General features: G+C 38.8%; 1 protein-coding gene across 2 annotated transcripts in view; it reads right to left on the reverse strand.

Moving 5' to 3' along the window:
• PARP11 (poly(ADP-ribose) polymerase family member 11) overlaps positions 1 to 20,314 on the reverse strand; it is a 57,230-nt gene that overhangs the window by 10,098 nt on the left and 26,818 nt on the right. The window contains exons 2-6 of one of the 2 annotated variants that reach the window (XM_070409546.1): positions 16,802 to 16,930; positions 15,842 to 15,962; positions 12,788 to 12,863; positions 9,631 to 9,703; positions 9,421 to 9,551 (exon numbers count right to left, since the gene is read on the reverse strand). In XM_070409546.1, coding sequence (XP_070265647.1) covers positions 9,421 to 9,551; positions 9,631 to 9,703; positions 12,788 to 12,863; positions 15,842 to 15,962; positions 16,802 to 16,930 — 530 coding nt within the window. Of the gene's footprint in view, positions 1 to 9,420; positions 9,552 to 9,630; positions 9,704 to 12,787; positions 12,864 to 15,841; positions 15,963 to 16,801; positions 16,931 to 20,314 lie in introns of those variants that run through there. The other variant, XM_070409547.1, reaches the window with a different exon arrangement.

The raw sequence follows: 20,314 nt of genomic DNA on the forward strand, positions 1-20,314 counted from the left end.
TGATCTACTATTGATAGTCTTTTCAAACCATTAAGCATAACTTAGAAGGATGTGCATTAAACAAATATTTTTGCAGAAAAAGCCAGCATGTTTTCACTAACAATAAATTATGTCTTTTTTTAAACTTTATGTACTTACTTTTTAACCCCTTGAGTGCCAACCAATATCCTAGGAACTATGCTAAAATTGCCAAGGCATTTTTGCTGATTTTACAGCAGTTTAGGAAAAAAATTATGAATCACAAGTAAATAAAGTTACATATTCAAAAACTTAAGGAAACCTTTAGTATATTTGTTTTCATCTTTGACATATATTGTTTGCTGATTGTATTATAAAATACTAGTAGAAAAAAAATAATAAAAGCAGACTTAGAACTGGATGCCATTTTGAAGCTTTAGGGCTACAAAATCTGAGTAAACTTCATAAAATCGTAGTACCTGTAAAAAATTAGGCAGATAGATGCCAGTGGTCAATTTTAGAACTACAAACATTCGGCATCATAAGTAATCTGCACTTAGGTGCCATCTGTCAATAAAGAGTGAACTACTAGCATCTAATAGTGACACTGCAGGAGGAGCACGATAGCGCTCCCGGCACTTTTGGCCAAAGACAGGAGGAGCATGATGGCGCTCTCCGGCACTCTAGGGGTTAAATAATGCATATCTGTTGCTTTTCTAAGAAAAAAATATTCTTTTAAAAAAAGATAATTATATTGTTTTGACTCACTGTTTCAGTCTTCTAAGATCATTCTGACTCCTGATTCATTCAGACAGCAAATAAGCTACCCATTCTAATTTTGAATCTTTCAAAAGTATGATAAGCAAGCCTTCCACATTTTCATCCAAATTTCTGATAAAAATGTTGAAGGGCTCAAGAAGAAAGCATGCATGCCATTCAAGTTCCCCTTTGCATAAGACTTTTATCTGGGTATTAATTTTTCTCTTTATATTTATTCACCTGGCACACACTTCTCTATCTTGCCTCCATCATAAGAACTTTTTCAACCACTTTGTGGAAATCAACTTACACTGAGGGGCTCACCCAACTACTACTATGGCGAGCCTCTTACTTGGGCATTAGTAAATCTACACTGTTTTTTTCTAAGTAAACATTGTTTAATATACATCCCTCTAAGGTCAAGCTTCATGGTCTATAATGATTAGAATCCACTCTAAAAACCAGCATATTCAAACATCACTACTTTTCAGGCACAGATTAAAATGAATTTTGATTTGAAAATTCACTCTAGTCTCTCTTAGATAAATGAAGTGTTGATTAAAGAGTCAAGTGTGTAGACATTAAAACCTGCTCGGTCACTGGATTGAATATAGTGTCACCAGTTGAAGGCAGAATGGAATGGGCTGGTCAAAGCTTTGCATCCCCACTGCATGGATTATTCTAGTGCCTACCGCTAGGGCACTTGTGAAATGTGGAGACTCTCATACTATGTCCTTGGTGTTCCAGAAAGGTTAGTGTTGAGTTCTAGGGTCACCTGGACTTCAGTTAAACTTTTGGGGAAAATCATAGGATTCAAACTACACTAATCCTGCCCAACTTTGCCCAATCCCATGTTAATTTATTCTTTTTTTTTATTGTGCAGCGGTTCTCAACCTGTGGGTTGCAACCCCTGAAAATACATCCTGCATATCAGATATTTTACATTACGATTTTTAACAGTAGCAAAATTACAGTTATGAAGTAGCAACGCAAATAATTTTATGGTTGAGGGTCACCACAACATGAGAAACTGTATTAAAGGGTCGTGGCATTAGGAAGGTTGAGAGCCACTGGAAGTTCTTACCAATAGTAGTACATATGTCTCCTTTTCCCCCATTGACCTCCCCCCGACCTCCCCGCCCTGGCACATGCCCTCACCTCCCTAGTGTCTGTGTCCATTGGTTATGCTTATATTTATGCACACAAGTCCTTTGGTTGATCTCTTACCACTCCCCAACCCTCCACTGAAGTTTGACAGTCTGATCGATGCTTCTCTGTCTCTGTATCTATTTTTCTTCATCAGTTTATGAGGTTCATTATATTACAAAAATGAGTGAGATCATGTGATATTTATCTTTCTCTGACTGGCTTATTTCGCTTAGCATAATGCTCTCCAGTTACATCCATTCTGTTGCAAATGTAAGAATTCCTTCTTTTTTATAGCAGTGTAGTTTTCCATTGTGTAGCTGTAGTTTACTAATCCACTCATCTGCTGATGGGCACTTAGGCTGTTTCCAAATCTTAGCTATTATAAATTGTGCTGCTATGAACATAGGGGTGCATATATCCTTTCTGACTGGTGTTTCTGATTTCTTGGAATACATTCCTAGAAGGGGTAGTACTGGGTCAAATGGGAGTTGTAGTTTTAGTTTTTTGTGCAAACGCCGTACTGTTTTCCACAGTGGCTGCACCAGTCTGCATTCCCACCAGCAGTGCACAAGTGTTCCTTTTTGTCTGCATCCTCTCCAACATTTGTCCTTTGTTGATTTGTTGCTGATAGCCATTCTGACAGGTGTGAGATGGTACCTCATTGTCGTTTTGATTTGCATCTCTCGGATGATTAGTGACTTTGAGCATGTTTTCATATGTCTCTTGGCCTTCTATATGTCCACTTTCATAAAGTGTCTATTTAGGTCCTTTGCCTATTTTTTTTAATTGGATTGTTTATCTTCCTTTTGTTAAGTTGTATGAGTTCCCTGTAAATTTTGGAGATTAAACCCTTATCAGAGATAACATTGCGTATATGTTCTCCCATGAAGTGGGCTTTCTTGTTGTTCTGTTGATGGTTTCTTTTGCTGTGCAGAAGCTTTTTATTTTGATGTAGTCCCATTTGTTAATTTTCTCCTTAGTTTCCATTGCCCTAGGAGCTGTATCGGTAAAGATATTGCTACAACAAATGTCTGCTATTTTGCTGCCTATGGATTCTTCTAAGATTTTTATGGTTTCCCATCTTACGTTTAAGTCCTTCATCCATTTTGAGTTTATTTTTGTGTATGGTGCAAGTTGGTCATTTCTGAACTTACTGAAAGTATTGTAGCACCCACCTCTCAAAGATCTTTTAAGTTTGCCCACCCTCTCAGGGACTGGAATGCCAAAAGGACTAAATCAGATGTGCTATGCACTCTGAGCAGCAGCAGGGATATCTTCATGTTCTGGATTGAACTATGTTTGCCTAGGTTTGAACCAATGGTTCTCCATTCTGGCTGGATACTTGCAGAACTTTTTAAAGATAATGTCAGAACTTGGAGGTTCTGATGTGGTGAGTCAGGGGTGGGGATAGATAGCTCTACTTGTTAAGGAGCTCCACAGGTGATTCTGATATGCAGCCAGGGCTGAGGGTCTCTGATCTCAATCCACATTCTCCCACGTTCATAATGAGATAACAGCTTTCATTGTTCTTTTTTCCTTGCCACCTTTTCCTGGATCAACTAAACCACCACCTCTCTCTGCTCGTAAACAGCTGAAATAAGTCAAACAACATCCCTCTGATTTCCACAAATTCACACATTCTCACTAAGCCTTCAGCACTGATGGAAATCCTATAGTTCCCAAGTTAGCTTTTTCTCCCCCATTATCACAATGGCCATTTCAAATCGCTCCTTTTCCTCTATCTCTCCCTCTTACCCACACCTCCTTAATATCATTACCTATAGGCAACCTCAATTCGTATTTCACAAAGGAAACTGAAAGTATCAAGATGGAGCTCCCAACCTAATTCCTGTCCTCATCTCCTACTTCTCCTTACTTATAACGTAACTGGACCACCTTTGTCTATCTCTTAACATACGTCCTATCCCATCGCACCTCTTCAGGAGACTTAATCCATCAATTACCCTTGCCTCTCCTGTCCTTTAAACTCGCCCTGTCCATAGGCTCTTTCCTATTATAATGTAAACATGCTCATGTCTACCTGATCTTTTACTTCAAAAAACATAAAACAGAAACACCCTTCCCAACTCTACATTACCTATCTTCTCAGATCTCTCATTCTCTTCACTGCCAAGCTTCTTGAAATACTGGTCAACATTTGCTGTAAATACAATACACGGTGGGGCAAAAGTAGGTTTACAGTTGTGAATACCTGATCATTTATTAATTATTGTATTATTTTTCCATCTGAAAAACTGTAAGCCTACTTCTGCCCAACCCTGTATAGCATCTACCAACATTGCTCTCATCAAAGGTGCCAATGACCTTTCTGTTGCAAAATCCAAAGGATATCCTGTATAATAAAAGGCTAATATGCAAATTGACCAAACAGTGGAACGACCGGTCGCTATGACATGCACTGACCACCAGGGGGCAGACACTCAGTGCAGGAGCTGCCCCCTGATGGTCAGTGCGCTCCCACAGGGGGAGCACTGCTAAGCCAGAAGCCAGGCTCACGGCTGGTGAGTGCAGTGGTGGTGGTGGAAGCCTCTCCTGCCTCTGCAGCAGCGCTAAGGATGTCTGACTGCCAGCAGGGAGTGGGCCTAAGCTGGCAGTCGGACATCCCCCAAGGTCTCCCGGACTGCAAGAGGGCGTGGGCTGGGCTGAGGGACTACCTCCCTGAGTGCACAAATTTTGTGCACTGGGCCTCTAGTTGTCAATATTTATCTTACTTGGTTATTCTTCACTATGTGACCGTGGACGACATCTACTTATGTAAACTACTTTCTTCCTTTGGCTTCTGTGATCACATTCCACTCATTTTCTTCCACCTTTTTTTGGTTGTTACTTCTCAGCTTCTTCCTTAGGTTTTCTCTTCCTCTGTCTATCCCTTCTAGAGTTCAGTACTTGGCCGTCCTATTTTCTCTATCTACATAAAGTCCCTGGTCATCTTATCAATTCCTATGGCTTCTATTACCTGTTGGGGTCCAGCCCCAGGAGGTCCAGGGGTTCCAAAGGTGTGGACGGAGTCAGTGAAGAAGGAATGACACGGAGACAGCATTCAAATGATTAGCATAGCCAGGTTCTCTAGCCAGGTTCTCTTTTTATTTTCCTGTTACATCTGTATTTATACCATTTGATTTTAATCCTATCCATTCTATTTCAAAGATTAGGGCGTTTGTTATCTCCATTCCAAACCTGGACCTGCTGGGGCTGGACCCCAACAATTACCCACATTTCTTAACTACTCCAAAACCTTTATCTCTAGTCTACACCACTCTGCTAAGCTCCCAATCCATTTATCAAGTACTACTCCCTTCACATCCTCCCAAGACCAAAATCTGTTCCTACCCATATTTCCTTAGTCAACTAAAACAAGTCAGAAACTTCAATGTCATCTTTCCCATCTCCCTAACCCAACCCATTGCACACATTAAATGATGCACCAAACAACATCATTCTACATTCTTAATACCTCAAAGTTGTCCTCTTCACTCCTTCGATCCACTTTGGTTCAAGCCTCCCAATTTGTCTCAGTTTAATTACTGAAACAATTTCCTACAATGGCCTCCCTGCTTCTGACTTTGATCCATTTAAACCAGTTTCTAAGCTTCGGCACTACTGACATTTGGGGCTGGATATTTGTTCATTGTAGGGGGCTGTCTTGTGCACTGTACAATGTTTAGCATCCCTGGCCTTTACTGAGTAGATGTCAGTAGGATATCCCCATCCCACTGCAGGATAATAAGGATGTGTCCAGTCATTGCCAATACCCACTGGTGGGCAAAATCACTCCTAACTGCTTTAAACCCCTATTCCACAATATAGACCAGGGGTCCTCAAACTATGGCCTGCGGACCACATGCAAATACAAATATTGTATTTGTTCCCATTTTGTTTTTTTTACTTCAAAATAAGGTATGTGCAGTGTGCATAGGAATTTGTTCATAGTTTTTTTTTAACTATAGTCCGGCCCTCCAACGGTCTGAGGGACAGTGAACTGGCCCCCTGTGTAAAAAGTTTGAGGACCCCTGATATAGACTGATGAATTATTTTTCTAAAATGCAAATCAGACCCATCTCTTTCTTGCTTAAAACCCTACAACAGCTTTCCACTGTCCCAGGAAAATAATCCAAATCCTTTTGTTTGGTTTGTAAGGCCCGCATGGCCTGGCCCCTGCTAATTCTCTACCTTAACAGTGTGTCAGTCCAACTCAAGTAAGGCTACCAAAGAAAATCACACAACCACTCAGTGGCTCTACTACAAACTCCTGCATGTTCTACCTCTGGAGTACCTTTCTAGGCCCTTCTTCAACATTCATCCTATTTTTTGTTCTATTTGAAATTCTCTCAATGTTCTACGTTCCCTCTCATAATCAACTTTGGCCCATGCTGCTCCCGAAGTCTGGGATGCCCTTCCCTTCTCCCACCTGTCTAGCTTAAATGATTCCTGCTTTAGGAAGTGCTTCTTGATACTCCCCACTCCACAATACATATCCTACTTTTGTCAGCAAGGGTGCATAGATACCCTCACCTTGTGCTCCAAGATACCCTGTGCTCCCGCCTACATTTTGTGTTTCGATAGCCTGGCCCCTTGTCTAAGCTACGGTCCTATACCCTGTTATATCCCAAGTGCCCAGAATAAAGCCTGTCACAAAGCAGGAGTTAAAACATATTTTTAGAAAAAGGGAGGAAGTAAGAAAGGCCTGGACAACATGCAAACTGATGCATGATGTACTCAAGTGATGAGTCATAGGTTACATGACAATGAGATCGACTCGGTTACATTAGTTCTTCAGGGAGATGACAACATGACAGGCTGTCTTCATAATGAGACTTCGTATTTTCTACTGTCACAGTAGGTGGCAGGTTCATTTGCCATCACAGATTTCTAGACACTGACATTACATAAAATCATAAAGGGCATTGACAGTAAACTGATTTCATAAAATCTTCATATAAAATGTTGGGGAGTCACTGTACATTTTATCACTAGGATTTAACTGAAGACTCAAATTAGAAGGGAGACTAATATGAACTCCACTTCAGAGGCCAGATTAAACATAATGAAGTAAGATTTCATCAGACCATCTGAGAAAAAACTTTATTCACTGAGAGAATAAAATAAAAGGGAGAGAGGCTTCCATCTTCCTCTAAAAAAAAAAAATTACCCTAAACAAGAACTGAATAAAACCTTCTAAACTCAGTATTGTCAGAAATAAAAGTTGGCTTGGTCCAAAGACTCAAAACTATAAAGAATAAAGCTGAAAACTCCTTATTTTATCATATAAACTTGTATGAGCATCAGAGCATGAAAGAATTCCATGTATCAATAACAAATAAAAGTCAGCCTGCCTTTAATGAGACTGCAGCTTTCATTGATAGATAATATGTGGCATATCTTGATAAATGTTAAATCAGTATGATGGCTACTTAGAGGTTTGTTATAGTAAACTCTATTATTTGAAAATTTTCTGAATAAGTACTAAAGGTCTGCTTATATTAAGAAATATTAGAAACAAAAAAAGAAAAAAACAAAATAATAAAATAAAAATTAATAAAATAAAAATAATAAAAAAATATATTAGAAACTAAATCTCATACACATCCTATATAATAAAAGCATAATATGCAAATAGACCGAATGGCAGAATGGCTGGGGGGGCGGGGCCAGTGAGCAGGCTGTGCCAGGCCAGCCAAGGCTAGTGACAGCGGGCAGAGGGAGGGGATGGCTATTTGGGGGTGGCAGCAACCAGCAGAGGTGGAGGTGTATTCGGGGGGGGGGGGCGGGTGGGCAGAGCCAGTTGCTCGCCGGCTGGCACCATCACCTGATGGGCCTGCCTGGTTGCCTCCTGCAGAGGAGCAGGCCTAAGCCATCAGTCGGACATCTCCTGAGGACTCCCAGACTGCGAGAGGCGCAGGCCGGGCTGAAGGACACCCCCCCACCTCGAGTGCAAGAATTTTCATGCATCGGGCCTCTAATATTTAATAACTATTTCAGAAAATCACATATTTTAGGTACTATTTGTTATTAAAAACACTTACATTCCTCAGCACAATTTGTGATATAATTACATACAATAAACTGCACATATTTACAATTAAAAACCATTAATCTGTTGTAAAAATAATGAACATATCTATCACCTTCCCCAGTTTCCTTATTCCTATGTGTAATCCCTCCATCCTGCCTCTCTCAATTGACCCTCTATCCTCACTAATACTGATGTATTTTCTGTTACTATACATTTGTAAAAAAAAAAGAAAGAAAGAAATAAAAACAAACAAACAGCACAACAAACAGATTAATTTGGAGAATACCCTTCCGGTTTTGTAGTGGGCTTTACTTTTAGGTTAAGTGCACACAGAGCAATTCTATGGGTCATTTCCAACCTAAGTTGAGTAATAAATTGAGATTTTTAAATCTACAACATAAACTTTGGGCTAAACAGAAAATTTCCAGGTATGTTTTGCAATGGTCCTTCAAACTAAATAAGCAAATGACTATAGGCAAGATAGTGTAATTGTTTAAAAAGAAATTCAACAATGATTCAGAGAGTTATAATCTATACTAATAATAGGGTAATATGCAAATTGGTCAGGACATCGTCACAGTAACGACCAATCAGCAGGCTGCGTGCGCAGCAGGCATGGGTGGGCGGGGACTTGCAGCGTTGGGGGACGGGGGCAGGGCCACAGCAGAGAGGCCTCTCTGCATGCCTGCGCCGGGGATCCACAGGCACATGGAGAGGGCCCTCCGCCGCGGGCCTGGCTGGAGGTCCGCAGGCCTTCTCCAACTCTGGCCTACCACTTTGGGGCAATCCATCGAGGAGCCCCAGTTGGGTGGGCAGGGCTTACCTCTTTGGGGCTATGGATCGCAGGGCTCTCTCACTGTGACAGGGCACAGGCCAGGCTGGAGGACCCCCAATCCCCACCCAGGTGCACAAATTTTGTGCACCAGGCCACTAGTTCAACATAAAAGTCTGAGCGAACAAAGTCATATCAACAAAACTAAATAGCTCCCCTATTCCTCTGCAATGCTGACTAAGCCAAGATGCGAAGCTCAGAACCTTGAAAGGGGCAAGTTTCTAGGAGCGTACCAAGGAGACTAACCTCTACCACTGCATTACAATGTGGTAAGCCAAGGATGGGGAACCTTTTTTCTGCCAAGGGCCATTTGGGTATTTATAACATCATTCAGGGGCCATACAAATTTATCAACTTAAAAATTAGCCTGCCGTATTTGGTCAAACATTTAATGAACTTACCCCTAATGCCTTGGCAGGGCCAGAACAAATGATTTCTCGGGCCTTATGCGGCCGGCGGGACGTTCCCGAGCCCTGTAAGGAATGCCTTGCATTTACTTACAAAGCATCGCTCTTACTCCCTGAGAAGGCTGAAGAAGAGAGCTGAGAGACCAGGTCAAAACAAAGCAAGAGGAAAACACAGCAGCCGTGAAAATTAATACAATTAAATGTTTGTGCTTCACTATCATCTCTAAGACTACAAAAGTCTCAGAGGCCAAGGAGAGGGTTCAGATTAGAAACTATCTCACCTGCAAAAGAACTCCCACAAGTCTAGGTTCTGAATTCTCTGAATTCTTTTAATTCTGTTGCGATCCATTGTTTTCCCAAAGAGACTAGCGACTTCATTATATTCATGTGTTTGATTGTGCAAAGGAATAAGCTGGAAAATAAAGTTTAATAGTTTTATTGAAGTCCTGTTCCATCTCTAGCACAGGATAGTCAGTCAGTTCTGCTCTTACCTGATAGGGTACGTCAGTATTCACATTCTCCCAATGTGGTGGCATGGGGATAGCCTCATTTTCACAGATATAACTTTAAGTAGCAAAAGACAAAACAAAATATTAGAATCTGATTATAATTACTGTGATTTAGACTTCTTCAATGCTGAATTTTCATGTTTGGGATACTGTGATAAATGCAATTAAGTGTAATCCTTGCTTTCTTTATTTTAAAATATTTATTGAATATCTTCTTGTGTATTACCTTTTTAAGTGCTGAATTGAGAACTTCAATGGAAAACATCCAACCCTACATAACATTAAAATTTCAAGAAGAGTTGTTTCATTTTGTCTTGTTTTTCTGAATTTTACAGAATTTCTTTAAAATGTAAGGAAGATTTTAGCTAAAGAAAAGAAATTTCCGAGAAGAAAATAAAACTCTTGATTTAAAAAGAACCCCTTAAGCCCTAGCCAGTTTGGCTCAGTGGATAGAGCATTGGCCTGCAGACTGAAAGTCCCAGGTTCAATTCCGGTCAAGGGGATGTACCTTGGTTGCAGGCACATCCCCAGTAGGAAGTGTGTTGGAGGCAGCTGATCAATGTTTCTCTCTCATCGATGTTTCTAACTCTCTATCCCTCTCCCCTCCTCTCTGTAAAAAAATCAATAAAATATATTTAAAACAAAAAATATAACTCCTTAAGATATTTATTCTCCCTCTGAAATAAAATCCCAACCCCTCAGCCATACATTCAATGTCCTTCAAGATCTAACTCAAATCTAAACTTTTCTGTTTATTGCCCACTATTCTCGTACACAGTTCACATTAACACACTTAATATAGTCAGTCAGTACAACTTTTTAAAAACTATCTACCGTGTTTAAGACACTGGATGTGAACACAGAAAAAGAGAGCAATCTTGGGGAGTTCAATGGCAACAGGCTGACAGTGACATATTAACCCTCGGTGGTGACTCAAGGTCACTGGAAGAAATAAATTTCAAGCCTAACTTCAGTTTAATTTTTAAAAACTCATTTCAACTTTGAAAAGATCATAAAATGACATGATTTAAAAATTAGTAAGTATAAAAAGAGTAAATAGAGAATAGTGAATAGTTTCCCTTCCACTCCAGTCCTTAGACTGTCCAATTCTCACCTCTTGCCTCAACTCCAAGTAATATTGTTTTCAGTCTTTGGGGTATTATTCTAGAACTTCTTTAGGTCAACACAAGCCAATCTGTCCCCACACACAAATGGTAGCTTAAAACATGTGTCTTCTGCAGCTTTTATTTTTCACTTACTATGTTCTTAGATATCTTTCTGCATCAGTAGATAGGGAGTACCCTTGTTCCCAGTCCCTACCATAGGGTCTGGCACATGCAAAGATGCACAGAATTCCATGGTATGGAGACACCACAATCTAATTAACAAGTCCCCTATTGAAGATCTTCAGTTCTTTCAACTTTTTGCTACTGTTAAGAATGTTGCAAAGAACTATTTCATCCATTTGTCATTGTACATGTCCACTAGTCAATTTTTAGGATAACATCTTTGAAATGGAATTTCTTAAAGAATATATTTATTCATGATTTTGACAGATACTAACCAAAGCCTTCCTTGAAGGTTGTACTCATTGACATTCCCACCAGAAAAATAAAGAATGTCTATTTTCCAACCTCATAAAAAAATGTGTTATCAAACTTTTGAATTTTTGTCAACCTGATAGTAAAAAAATAGTCTGATGTAATTTGTATTTCTTTTATTATGAGTGAAGTTGTATGAACTGTTCAAATTCTTTGCTCATTTTTTTAACAGGTTGTTGGTCTTCTACTTAGAGATTCATAGAAATATTTCATATACTACAGAGATAAATCCGTAGGCTGTGATAATGAGTAACAATAGTTTACCCAGTTTTTAAGAAGATTTTGCCGTATCTTTAAGCTATGGAAAAGTTTTGTGTGTGTGTGTGTGCGTTTTGTTTTGTTTTTATGTTTATAGCCCATAGCCTTAGTTAACTGCTAATCTTTGCCAATGGAAAATATATACTATTCACCTTGCATGTAATATTTCCTGTAATAAACAAACATTTCTATATCAGGACATATTCACCTCACCTTCATCACTCTTCTGTATCCCACCTAACTGTTCTTCATCTTTTAATATCTTATTATCCTCCATTCTGGTGCATTGTCTCCCTCTCCTGTCTCTTTTCTATGGTGTGTATAGTCAGTGAGAGAACAAAGTGCTGGACCCCATCATGTGCTGCTTCTCCTCACCAAAACATACCAGATACAATAATGTGCAATTACAATTTACAATATCATTTCCCATTATTAAGTTTCATTTTCTCCCAGATTACATACTCTTTAAAGATAATTAATTCCTATACTTAAGAATGAGGATATGATATAGTTGATAAGAAAATAGTTTTCTCTACATTCCACAGAAGTACTAGAACGTTCATTAATTAAATAACTTTTAAATCATGATGGTAAAATATAAGCCAAAATCTTGTGAAACAAACTGATAGAAACTTAAAATTTTTCATTCTTTACTCTAATTCTTTCACAATATCTCCTCAGAAGGAGCAAATGGGTAGCCCTTAAAATTCATATGCTAGCTCTTTTTTCTTCTGTTTCGTTATAAATTCTTTGAACAGCAAGAATTTCAATACTTGCTGGAGAAATTGTTCCAGAAAATAGGAGACACAGTGTAAGATTTTTCCCTTCGATTCCATTCACAGCAATACAAAATATTTATTCTCCTCTGGTATTTATGCTTCTTTTCAGGCTATATAATCCAGAGACAGAAAAAGACAACTCGCAGTGGGAACAAGTAGCAGTGCTGCTGTCCCACTGCACTCCCACCTTCCTCAGGTCTCCTTTAGTCACTACAGCTCTGAAATTACTTCCAGGAGTTGCCCAGTGGAGAAGAGTGGTAATTACTTGGGATTTATAGCCCAAGTAACTGAATGGTTCTGTGAGGAAAGGAAACATGGGCATAAAATAATAATATTGCTCTTTCATCAAGTAAGGTGCCATTCAGTACTGAAAGGATCAATATTAAGATCATTAAGTAACCTACCAAAACATTTTCAGTCTATTTGTTCCTCTATCAAATATTAAGAAAGAGAAGAGAGAGGAAAAGCCCAATCTTTCTACCCCTATTCTCGTTACTGTACCTGAAAGCACTGATAGAAAAGGGGGCTCTTTTTATTAAGCGCTGTTTTCCAGTAGTGAGATTCACTTGCTTCATTTCTGTATACAAAGACAAAGATGTTAGATAAGTCACAGAAACATAGTGTGCTATAAATTGTCACGAAGATGTATGGCCACCCTACACGAATCACAGAATTTTGGGAGTCACTGACAAACATAGTGCATTAAGATACTTTTCTTTCTTTCTTTCTTTCTTTCTTTCTTTCTTTCTTTCTTTCTTTCTTTCTTTCTTCCTTCCTTCCTTCCTTCCTTCCTTCCTTCCTTCCTTCCTTTCTTTCTTTCTTTCTTTCTTTCTTTCTACCTACCTATCTATCTATCTATCTATCTATCTATCTATCATGTCATAAAAGTGCTATTCAGGGAGGATGGCTTCATTGCTTGATCTACTCTCAGACAAAAGAATGCTAATACCATATGTGGCTCAGTAGGCAGGGTCTATCCTTTTCTATACAATCCTTAGGTTAAAGTGACATTGAACTAGAAGAGTTCTAAACTTAGGAAAATTAAGAGTACTAGAAAAAGAAAGAAATTATAATACTGAATATTCTAGATGCTTATTAAGGGGAAACTATATGATTTTTCCAAAGTATTTGGAAATGATTTTTAAAAATACATTACCATTATAAAACACGTACAATTCACAGAATTTCAAAAATGTGTACATTGCTTGCCTTCTCTTTAAATTGTATACCTAAACCAAAACGTAGAAAACCTAGCTAGACTCCATACATCCTATATAATAAAAGTCTAATATGTAAATCAACTGAACTGTGGAATGACTGGTCGCTATGACGCACACTGACCACGAGGGGGCAGATGCTTAATGCAGGAGCTTCCCCCTGGCCAGGCTCCAGGGGATCAGGCCTAAGCTGTCAATCGGACATCCCCCGAAGGTTCCCTGACTGCGAGAGGGTGCAGGCCAGGCTGAAGAACCCCCCACCCCCAGTGCATGAATTTCGTGAACTGGGCCTCTAGTACTTACATAACAGATTCTAGTGACAAAGGACTAATTAATTAAAGGTATTGTTTTCTTCTTTCATCTATGCCTCAGCAGTGGCAGTACTTACCAAGCCCACTTCTACATTCCCACAAAGATGTGAATGTGAGATTCTCGTCAGTTATCTTATCTAATTGGCATTATTCCATTCCAAAACAAAGGGATTCACCCATCAAGCAAATGCTATATAAAATATGTTCTGCCCTGTCTGTATTCTCCTAGACTCTGTACACACTGGCGTTACCATGGTGCAGGGAAAAGCAAGATCTCAGCTCACATAGTGAAAACTGTAATGTCTTCCTTTGAGTTCACTTTTTACCATTTCTACAGAGAGAACTTGAATTGGCTTGTGGCAGAACAGGGACTAATTTTGTAAATGGCATATATGAAGTGCTAACAGGTATACTTCTGAAACAGTGTCATTATATTGAGGGTTGGGGAACTTGACCCAACATAACATGTGACTCCTAGATGATTAAAAAAAGTTTTAATAAACTGTATTGTCTGAGAGAAAGTTTCGCAAAAATACGTTTTCTAGAAAATATTCTTCCGGAAACATGTAGCTTGCTGAATCATCTGCTTCAACAAACTTCATCTCCTATATGAGTCTGTGCGTATCGTTATGTCTCAGTATGGCTTCAGAACTGGCCCTGGTACACAGACTGAAATGCCTACCAGACACCTGTTGTCTAGACTGCAGGAGAAAGATAAATGTCAGGGCCCTTTAAAGGCAGATGGCCTATTTATCCAATGTTAAGTTGCCCTAGCTGGTTTGGTTCAGTGGATAGAGCATCAGCCTGCAGGCTGAAGGGTCCTGGGTTTGATTCCAGTTCAGGACACATGCTCGGGTCGTGGGCTTGATCCCCAATGGAGGTATGTAGGAGGCAGCTGATCCCTGATTCTCTCTCATCATTGATGTTTCTATCTCTCTCTCCCTTCCATCTCCCTTCCTCTCTGAAATCAATAAAAATACTTGTATGCATGCATATAAGCATAAGCAATGGACGCAGACAACAGGGGTAAGGGTGAGGGCAAGACCGGGGGGATGAGGGGACAATGGGGGGATAAAGACACATTTGTAATACCTTAATCAATAAAAAGTTAAAAGAAAATAACTGTGGAAAAAAAGTTATGGTGAGTCAAGAGTAAGAATCTAATGGTTTTAACTCGATAAAAAAGCTTTGGGGGATGATAATCATTAGAGATTTGGTTGCATCAACCTCTTACTGGACAATCCCCTTTACCGTTTCTGGGCCTTGGCTCATCCAAGGAAATCTAAGGTTTCACCACCCTACCCTACAGAAACACACTACTAATTGTCATAAAGACACTTGGAAGAACAGTTAGAGGATTGAGCTGTGAAATAACCAAAATGCACTTTTATTAAGGAAGCTTCCCGAACCAGGTCCTGTTTGCCTCTAAGCAGCAAAGAGCTGGGACTGTAGCAGTTTGAAAGTGAAGGGACTGAACCCAACAGGTTTTTCAGGGGAAGTACCTCAAATCATGCCCATAAATCAGGAATGAAATCCCAAGTGCAGCTGACTTCCAGATTACTGGCTAATCTGTGAAAGAGCCCATGAAATCAGAAAAGGGCAGAAGGCAATGTCCACTAAAGAAACAATTTTCTGGCAAAGACACCCAGAGGTGGGTCATTCATCTGAACTTCAGTCTTAAAACTATCACAGACTTTGTCACGTCACCTCTCAGAGTGGTCCTTAAAATAAAAGGTTCCCATCTATTTCAAAAGACTGATAGGATCATGAGGAAACCAATAGCTTAGAGTGTTTGTGTTCCTTAGAAGAGAAGCATTACATTAGTCTCAACATATAAACACTCCTTTATAAAAAGACAGTGTTGCTCAAGATTTTAAATCCTGAATTTTTACTTGTATTTATTACAAAAAGGATTTACTTCACTGTTCACAAATGTATCAACTAATCCTTGATACATCTTCAGAACTGTAGATTTTACCATATCCGTATACTAAAACCACACAACTTTAAGAAAAAAAGCAACATACCTGCAAAGTCTATCTTGTAGCTGAATTTGGAAGTAGTAAAAGAAATGGAGCCACAAGGATTTGTTTTGAAGCTTTGTTCGATATCTTCACTGCTAACTGAACACTGAATGTTGGTATCCGGCTTTAAGACAAACCAGAAAGTTTCAATTACAGCTGTTCACCTTAATGGCTTGGCCACAGAGGTGGTACTGTGCTCACAGAGACAGAGAATGGTGAAACAAGGGACACTTAACTCGTCATCTGTTCTAGTCCCCTAAACAACGGGAAAATCACAGCTAAGCCAGCATGTTAAAAAATAGTTTAAGGATTTCCAGCAAAGAAACTTAAAAAACTGGTTTAAGCCTTATCCAAAATTATTACAATTTTCACAAATTATGACAATAATTGTACTTCCTAAGTGGCTCAAAAATTAAATCTTCTTTAAATGGCTTTGTAAGTTTAAAAAGACTACAAGCTTTAATCACTACCTTAACCATTAACTAGCTGTGTGATTCTGGACAAAATACATTAATTTATGAGCTTCACTTTGCCTGTAAGACTGAGTGTTAACATCTGCTTCAGCGTTGTTATGAGGACTAAGGAGAAAACCTATGTACAACACCTAGCATAATACTTGGTGTACAGAAGGTGTTTAATATGGGCTGTTCTCTCCCCTTTCTCTTTGTCCACCAAATCAAACTTGGAGTTGCTCAGATGTACTGCTATCATGCAACTCTCAGTCACAATCGCCTTCTGTACACACGGCAAACACACACTGTTTCTTCTAAATAAATTATTGTGAAAACGTGGGGGAAGAAAAGGAAAAGAACTAGAGGAATTTCTAATTTTTCTTTCAGTTAAGCTATCTGATTTCCTTAGAGTTTGATTTCTTTCCGGTTTGCTTATACTCATCTTATCCATCGGCAAGATGACGCTAAGTGAATCTAAATCCATTCTGCTACATCCAAGGGAAGGAGATACCTGAAACATGTGCCACTTTCCACATTCCGCCAAGTAAAACCAGCCCCACTGGGTATCTGATGTGTCCATCTCGTCCATCTCACCACCTGTTGTTTTGGATAGGAATTCTTCGGCTTTGTGAAACATCTCCTGAAAAGGCAGAAACCAGAGAAATAAATGTTTTTTCTACTAACCAATGTACTTTTTGCATGTCATTTTTCTTCTTACAAATAACTATATTCCAAGTGTCTTTCCCCCAGTGACACTTCAAAAGTAGCATTCTATGCTGTGTATTAGCTCTGAAGATGAACATTTTAGTAAAATGTTGAATATCACTTAGGTAGGATATATCAATGTCCATTCAACCATTTAAGTAAGCTGTATCAAATCTATAAGCATTCCAGAGTCAGCGTAGTGTCAAAAATTTTGTTTGATCATATGTTTATTCCTGTGTTTGGTCAAAAGGATGCATGGTATCACAACTAATTAAGACCAGATACATCTGATTTTTGTTTTAAACATTCATTATTTCATTTAATGGCATGGAAAGATGCTTGTAATATAGTGTTCAGTACAAAGAAGGCTACAATAAATAGAAATAGTATAATCCAATGGAACTCCATTTGACCCACTAATCCCACTTCTAGGACTATATCCCAAGGACTCAGAAACTCCAATCAGAAAGGATATATGCACCCCTATGTTCATAGCAGCACAATTTACAATAGCTAAGATTTGGAAACAGCCTAAGTGCCCATCAGCAGATGAGTGGACTAGAAAACTGTGGTACATCTACATAATGGAATATTACGCTGCTGTAATAAAGAAGGAATTCTTACCATTTGCAACAGCATGGATGGAACTGGAGAGCATTATGCTAAGCGAAATAAGCCAGTCAGAGAAAGATAAATATCACATGATCTCACTCATTTGTGGAATATAATGAACAACATAAACTGATGAACAGAAATAGAACCAGAGTCATAGAAGCATCAGACTGTCCAAGCTATTAGGGAAGGCAGGGGGTGAGGGGTAAGGTATCAACCAAAGGACTTGTATGCATGCATATGAGCATAACCAATGGACACAGACAGTAGGGGGGTGAGGGCATGTGCTGGGGGGTGGGGGCGACCAGGTAGAGGTCAATGGGGGAAAAAAGGAGACTTATGTAATACTTTAAACAATAAAGAATTTTTTAAAATAGTATAGTCCAATTTTAATAAAAAATACATCTATATTTACCCACATGAGTGTATATGTATGTGTATGTACATGTATGTATATGTACATGTACACATGCATACAAAGTCTGGCCGGATATACAAAAACTTGGGTTAAAACTTAGGTTAGTTTTTTCTGAGTGTTAGGATAATACTACTACTACTAATAAGCCTTATATGGCTCTTACTACTTGCCAAGCTCTAAGTACTGTACAGATAATAACTCCTTTAGGCCTCACAACAACCCTATAAGACAGGTACTATTATCCCAAATTTAGAAATGGGAAAACTGAGGCACAGGGAAGTCATACAAAGAGGAAGCCAGGTTTCAAACTCAGGCGGTCTGGACCCAGGTTCTTAACCACCATGACAAACTGTCTTATACTTAATCATCAATGATTTTATAATCTTAACTATATCAACTAACTCATGTACACATTACCTTTGAAACGTTTTCAACATTCTTGGGTGGAGATTGTGAAAAAGAGGAAGTCACCAGAAAAGGGGCAAATAAATTAGTCAAAAATGATAAAACTTTATCTGGAATGTTGCTTTCTGTCCTTTTTTAAAAGGATTTTTAAAATTACTAGTTTAAATTTATTCAACTTATATATGAAAACATGCTGCACCAAATAATCCTAAAGACTTTTCTGACCATCACTTCCGTACTTCCATTCCTGGCACCTTCTCACCTTCCTTCTCCAGGGTTAACCAATGCTATCAACTTACTATTTACCTTTCAGCTCTCTCCCCAACCCCTATCTCTCTCTGTCTCTCCCTCCTTCCATCCCTCCCTCCCTATGTATGTATGAGATCATATGCACACATAGAAACATATAATTATTTATTTTAAAATGTTTATTTCCTATATATTTAATTATTTTACAAAGAATATGTACTAGAGTAATTTTGAAAATATTTGTTTTTAATATCATTATTTTAAATGTCCATCCTGTCTCCAGAAGCTGTGTGACCTAGGATGAGATTCCATTACGTTCTCTAGGCCACAGTTTCTTCTTCACAAAATGGAGATTAAAGGCTTCTTACTCATTGAGTTGTTGTTAGAAAGTAATGAGACAATGCCTTAAAGTACCAAGTACAGTAGCTGAACTTTATGAAGGGGGCTTGTTACTTTTTATTCATGGTTTTTAATCTCCAAGGAATGCTTTATACTTATTTTCTGGATTTTTCCTACATGTTTTAAGGTTGATTGGCTCCTAAGAAATGAAAAATAGCTGGTGTGGCTCAGTTGGTTCACGTCATCCGATGCAGTTGAGAGTCGCTGGTTCGACTCCTGGTTAGGGTACATGCCCGGTTTTGGGGCTCGATCCCAGGTATGGGGTATGCAGGAGGCAGTCGATTGATGTTTCTTTCTCTCATCGGTGTTTTTCTCTTTCTCCCTTTTCCTTCCTCTCCCTCTAAAATCAATAATAAAAATAACATATTTAAAAAAGAAATAAAAAATAGAAGACCTTAGGATCAAGAGCTTCAGGTTTAGGAGCCACTATTTACCTTACATATTTTAACCAGATAATAAAGGCAGTAATTTAAAATTTAGGATCAATTGTATAGGTTAACAATTCACAACTTCTGCTTCTTCTATTAACATTCACGTCATTTGGCCATTTTACTGTGAGAGAGAAAGAAAGAAAGCGTGACCTGACTTCAGTTTTCCTTCTGAAAATAATAAAAAACAATTTGGAAGAATGAATTTGAAAGTAATAGTTAAGACAAATCTCTGGCTTACAAGTTTTCTCTTTTCTCTACTAGAAAAGGAAATTTAACGAATATAGCATGTTGCATGTATACAGCATATAGACAACATGTATGCTTTGCCTCGTCACACTGCCCCTAAGATCACGTTAAGCCAGGTTACAAGTGAAAGTGTTTTTAACAAAGTCCTTTCGGAACTTCCTGCCATCAATAGCTTCGGGTAGGACCTAGGACAGGCTCACATTTATCCCTGTTTTAGAGAGGGCAGCACTATAGACAGGTGCCCAGCTTCCAATTTTTTAACATTCTTTATTGCTTTACACTAATGTTTCCCTCCATAACCCAATGTGCAGGAGAAGCCATTATTTTTCAGTTAAAGTTGGGAAAAACCTGAAGCAGAGGAAATACAATTCTTTTGTCTAGAACCCTAGAGTTAGCAGTATAAAGAAGACCAAAGAAACACCCAAGGCCTCCTGGGCTGCCAACACTCACTGCCTCATTTCACATATGGTCAGTCGTTCCTTCTTTTTTTTTTTTGTTGCCAAAGCTTCATTTGATTGCTTTGCTTCACAGATGCTATGGCTTTCTTTCCATACTCATT

Source organism: Myotis yumanensis, unplaced genomic scaffold (genome assembly GCF_028538775.1).
Source record: "Myotis yumanensis isolate MYYU_CA2020_CCGP unplaced genomic scaffold, mMyoYum1.0.hap1 SCAF_3, whole genome shotgun sequence".
NCBI classification, from domain to species: domain Eukaryota; kingdom Metazoa; phylum Chordata; class Mammalia; order Chiroptera; family Vespertilionidae; genus Myotis; species Myotis yumanensis.